This window comes from Austrofundulus limnaeus, unplaced genomic scaffold (genome assembly GCF_001266775.1).
Source record: "Austrofundulus limnaeus strain Quisiro unplaced genomic scaffold, Austrofundulus_limnaeus-1.0 Scaffold6, whole genome shotgun sequence".
NCBI classification, from domain to species: Eukaryota; Metazoa; Chordata; class Actinopteri; order Cyprinodontiformes; family Rivulidae; genus Austrofundulus; species Austrofundulus limnaeus.
In genome coordinates, this window is record NW_013952408.1 from 559,936 (window position 1) to 565,075 (window position 5,140).

Here is a 5,140-nt window from a genome sequence, read left to right on the forward strand (position 1 = left end):
CTTTGGTAAATGTTTAAGGAAAAAAATGTGTCCTGACATGAAAAAACCTAACAGCTCATTCTCAAAAAATAAATGTAACTTTTCATACAAGCTGGCAGAGGTCTGTAAAGTTGCTGAGGGGAAAAATAAYTAAGTAAAAGTACAATTACATGAACAGAAAATGACTTCGGTAAAAATTAATTTCACTGATGAGAAAACTACTCAAGTAAAAATCATAAAATTGTTACAAAAATTGGGAACGTAAAAGTACTTTTACACACTCTCTAAGAAAACTATTGAATTTACTGAACCAAACTGGTTCAACGAAGCCAGGTTGAGTAAATTGAGCAATATATGAATATTCTTTGCTCAGTTTACTCAACTAGGCTTAGTGGAACCAATTGACATGACTTTGTTGAGTAAATTCAACACTTCATTTTTTAGAGTGCAGAAACATCTCTCATAATGAGTTCCGACATATTTAAGTTTGTAACAAGTAACTAGGTGTTAAATTGAAGTAAAAACATCATTTTTTAGCTTTAAAATATAATGAAATAAAAGTAAAAGTAGCTATTTAAAAATAGTTGGTAAAGTTACAAATCCTCTAAAAACTACTTAAGTACTGTAACAAAGTAAATATACTATAATTCTCTGCAAGCTGGGTTTGGAAAGTATTGGATTTTTAAAATCTGGTTCAACCTGAAACTTAGCCTTTAGACTGGTCTGACGGGTTTATTGGGCGAGTCCAACCTACTTATTGGACAATTCAACACACAAGTCTAATTTGGCAGAAATTTAATTTAATCTAAAACCTAAAAACATTTCATGAATTTAGAAACTAAATTTAATTGTCATCTTTAAAAGTCATTCTTTAGCTACCATAGTTGCAACAGATTTTCAAAAAAAATTGGTTTGGGTACAAACGGATCTGGAGATAAGTCACAAAAAGAGAATCTTGAAGTGCCTGTGACATGCTTATTCTTCAAATACAAAGTAAAAAAAAACCATCTTTATATTTAGGAAAGTTGGAATAATACACACAATTTAGCCCATTTTRTCCCGTAACTGGTATATTTTCTTTCGAACTTGGCTCAAAGGGAAACAGGAAGTGACATCAAAGGGGAACTCTAACAAAGAAAACTCTCTGGTCTTTGTTTATTGAAACAATATTTGAACTCTGACTCTTCTTCACCTCTGATTGTGACTCAAAATGATCTTAAAAAACATCAGATTCTTCTCGACAGTCTGAGTTGTTAGGTATTGTAGCAACACTCTGTTCACGTGCAGACGTTCCCCTTTGACATCACTTCCTGTTCCTTCACAGGCAAATATCTCAACAACTGTTCATCTCAGCGACATAAAACTTATTTTGCAATATTTTATCAATGTCCTCTTTCTAAAAATGCATTTATATGTATTACAAAAATTTGATGTCACAGGCACTTTAAAGCCATTAGGAATTTGCCAAAATGCATGTTGACAAGCGCTAAAGTCTGACTGATGAGACTGAACTTTAAGGATATAGTATTATTTTATTCTAGTGCAAATGTGTCAAGAAAATATAACCAGGCCGATACACCATGTTCATCACACCTATATCTGCTGAGTCATCATTTAACGCTGCTCAAAACAAATGTTTGTGGGTGTTTTCTTTTTGTCCTTATGACATGTTAATAATTTTTGGAGTGCTGGTCATCCTATTTTTGTGATTCCGCAGAACCARGCATGCTTTTACTCTCATTTTTTTCTCGGAGTGGTGCGCACTACTTTTTTCATATTTTCTTTTTAAGCAAAAATGTGGACTAACTGCAAAAAAACATCCTTGCTCATCATCTGGCTATCAACGATCCAATTCAATTTTCTTACACTTCACAGCTGTGATGAGAAACAAAAAAACTAAACAAGTGTCTTCTTCAGTTTGAACAAGCAGAGCAATTTTTATTTACAACATACACAGGTTATTTCACCCATGAGCCTTTACTCACAGAGTACTTAAGAGTGCATCTTACAGCAAAAATCTTTGGGCTTGAAAACAGAGAAAAGAAAGCTTTCTTCCCCACCTCCATCTTAAATTAATACAATCCACACCGTTTAGATGACAAATACTTGTGTGATCATTTCAGCTCAAATGCCATCAGCAGCAGCAAACAGCAGACCTCTGGGATGCTTTGACCTCACTACTCGAGACGATTAAAAGGCTTGAAAAAGTTGTAAAATCAAGCCCAGAAAAGTTCTTTTAAAACGGTTATTTCGGGTTTTTAAATTAAGGATTTCAAATCAACATATTAAACGGGTCTATGAGCCCTGTTGGGACTCTTCCTCACAGAGGTCCTCAGTCTGCATCAGCTAAAGAGGAAACGCCTCGTAGGAACCTGGTGTTCAGTGCAAGGACACTTCAGCAGGCCACCATTATTTCCTCTCAACACTATGGCTCTAGAAATACTGCCAGATCTGGTTAAAGTCACTTGTTAATGGCACCCCCGCCCATGAACAACTCCCACCATAAAGCACAGTAAACGTGCTAGCGATACACTCTAACATAGAGTACGGGAAATTCAACACTGAGAAGTTGGTCTGGCCCCAGGGAGTCCACAGCAAGCAGTGGTATCAAATGTTTTAGGTTTTTTTTTGCAAGTAACCGCATATAAACATTCAGACCTTTTCATGCTGATATTTGTTGCTAGAAAAGTGTTTTAAGAAAAACAAAACATCTTAACAGGTCCTTTTAAAATGTTGTGTACTGTAATTGTGAACAAAGCTTATTTTGTTGATTTTTTCCAAGGTTAATTAAAAGATAACTCCACCCCCTCCTTCTGCTGCACGTCCTGCTGTATGCAGAAAGAGCACTTTTAAAGGTTTGCAAAAATGACGAGTCCCTCTGAGGACAAACAGTTCAGCCAAAATCCAGCAGTTTGAAAGGCTTTTGTTTAAAGTCGATGCAGGTCAAGAGGTAAACCAATCAAAGTTTASAAGATTTTTTTCAAGACATATTTAAAAAAAGAAATAAGAGAGAACAAAGTCACTATCATAATCAAACAAAACAGCTCTCTTAATCAACAAGAGAAAATATACAAAGTGATGAAGAGATGGATATGTTGAACCCTCGCACTTCCATGTAGTAATGAGAAATGTTCAACCCCAAACCCAAAGGAGTTGGGATGGTGTGTAAAATGAAAACAAAATGCAATAATTTTCAAAATTCCACAAACCCATTCTTTTATCCACAATGGAACATAAACATTAAAATGTATAAACTAAAAAAAGGGCATACAATTTGCTGGAAAACATGGCAGCAGAACATTTCAAAACATTTGGTACAGGAGCAACAAACGGCTGTAAAAATAATAAATATTAAAATAAGTGAAATTTAAAATGTGGAAATTCTTTTGCAAAATATAGATGCAGCATCCTCTGCATTAAAGAGAAGCACGATGCCTGCCTCTCTGATGGTATGGGGGTGCATTAGTGCCTCTGGCATGAACAGATTAAAAATCGGGAAAGGCCCGATCAAAGCAGATATGTATTTTTAGGTTTAAAAAAAAAAGGCAATCCAATTCAGACAGCTGTCAAGGAAAGCCTTGCACAATTCAGCAAGACATACTGCTTACAGTTTTCATAACAGTATGGCTTCATTTCACAAGAGTCCCAGTGCTACTGACTTCCCAGCAGTCCAGACCTCTCAGGGTTTTTTAATTCTTTATAGATTCAACTTTTATTTTATTTGACCAGGAAGATCATTCTTCCCACAACACACACAGATTTAGTAAGCAGTTAGAGGCAATGTAATGAACTGGAACTGGTCTTCTCAGGTCCTACACGTTTAGTCTTCTGTTAAAGAAGAGCAGGTACTTCACAGTGGTAAACATGACCCTGTCCCAGTGTCTTTTTATACATGTTGCTGCCATCAACAAGACTATTTATTAAAAAAACATTTTCTTTTAGTTTAAACATTTAATTGTTTACCATGTTCCATTGCGAAGAAAATATAGTTTTAGGAAATTTGCAAATCAGTTCAATCTGATTTTTTTATACATTTTACACAACCCCCCACCATTCCTTAGAATTGTGGCTTTAGAAATTAAAAAATTAAAAAAAACAGCAGGAATGTTTCTAGAACCCCCCTCAAAAAAAGTGTCTTTTTGGCAAATTGTAGTTCTCRGAGAAAAGGAGGGTGTTTTGTGTAGTGATGAACTCAGCCAGCACAGACAGAGTGAAGCTGACGGATGGATGCTGCTGGATTCAGAGGATCAGGAGGAGAACCCTGGAGTCCTCCCTCCTGATGGACCACCAACGCTAAGAGGTCTGCACGAGGCGTCTGTAGTGGGGCATGATCTCRTGCTCCGGCAGGTGCAGGTTGAACTCCAGGGCTACCAGGACGGGGAACTCGAACGCGATCAGCTCCCTGCGGTTCACTCTGAACCTTTCCTCCAGTTTCTGCCAGGGGAAAAAAAAAAAAACACAGAGGATGAGAAGACATGTTTCACAATGACTCATYCCACAACCCAAATATGACCTTCAGCCACTGAAACAGCAAAGAGAAAAAGGAAAACATTTTCTTACAACCAGTTTGGACTAAAGGATGAAGTCCGGTACGTACCCCTCAAAACTGTAGCAACAACGTCTCAGTGTCTCAGGGAGGAATCGTGTTCAAAGATGGAATTTCTAAATCAATAATGGGCCGTGTTTTTAATCTGACTTCTGAGAGCATGGTGGGATTTATCTTTTTAACAGACTCTCCAAAAAGATAAAAAGAAGTTAAATTAAAAGTGCATCAGATCATACAAATACTGCATGTCCCTTTAATACTCGCCTTGGTCTTTTAGACTGCATTTTGCTCCAGCAGTCGTTGACATAAATAAAGACYTGCCGCCTTTCATGCCAAAGTTCTAKACTAAGATTATCTTCTGTTGAGGAAGAAGTTGTAGCCATTTTGCTCAAAACTTGGAAGTTATTATGCTCAGTGCTGTGCTTTATCCCAAAAAGTCAGACTTAAGCTTGGGGTTATACTTTAATACGACGTGAGACAGCGGGTTGGTGAGTGCGTCATTTTGGACGTCTTTTTTCCTGACCGAGTATAAATGAGCTGAAGATGCAAATGATGGCCAGGTATCACACAAGAACCATCTGATGATGGGTAAAAGTAAAGAGCTCTCTCAAGACC

General features: G+C 36.9%; 1 protein-coding gene across 2 annotated transcripts in view; it reads right to left on the minus strand.

The window, feature by feature from the left end:
• Positions 1 to 1,891: 1,891 nt before the first annotated feature.
• Positions 1,892 to 5,140, minus strand: part of cables1 (Cdk5 and Abl enzyme substrate 1) — a 21,804-nt gene continuing 18,555 nt past the window's right edge. For both annotated transcript variants that reach the window (XM_014029272.1, XM_014029265.1), the window contains exon 10: positions 1,892 to 4,413. In XM_014029272.1, coding sequence (XP_013884726.1) covers positions 4,273 to 4,413 — 141 coding nt within the window. In that variant the 3' untranslated portion in view covers positions 1,892 to 4,272. The remainder of the gene's footprint in view (positions 4,414 to 5,140) is intronic.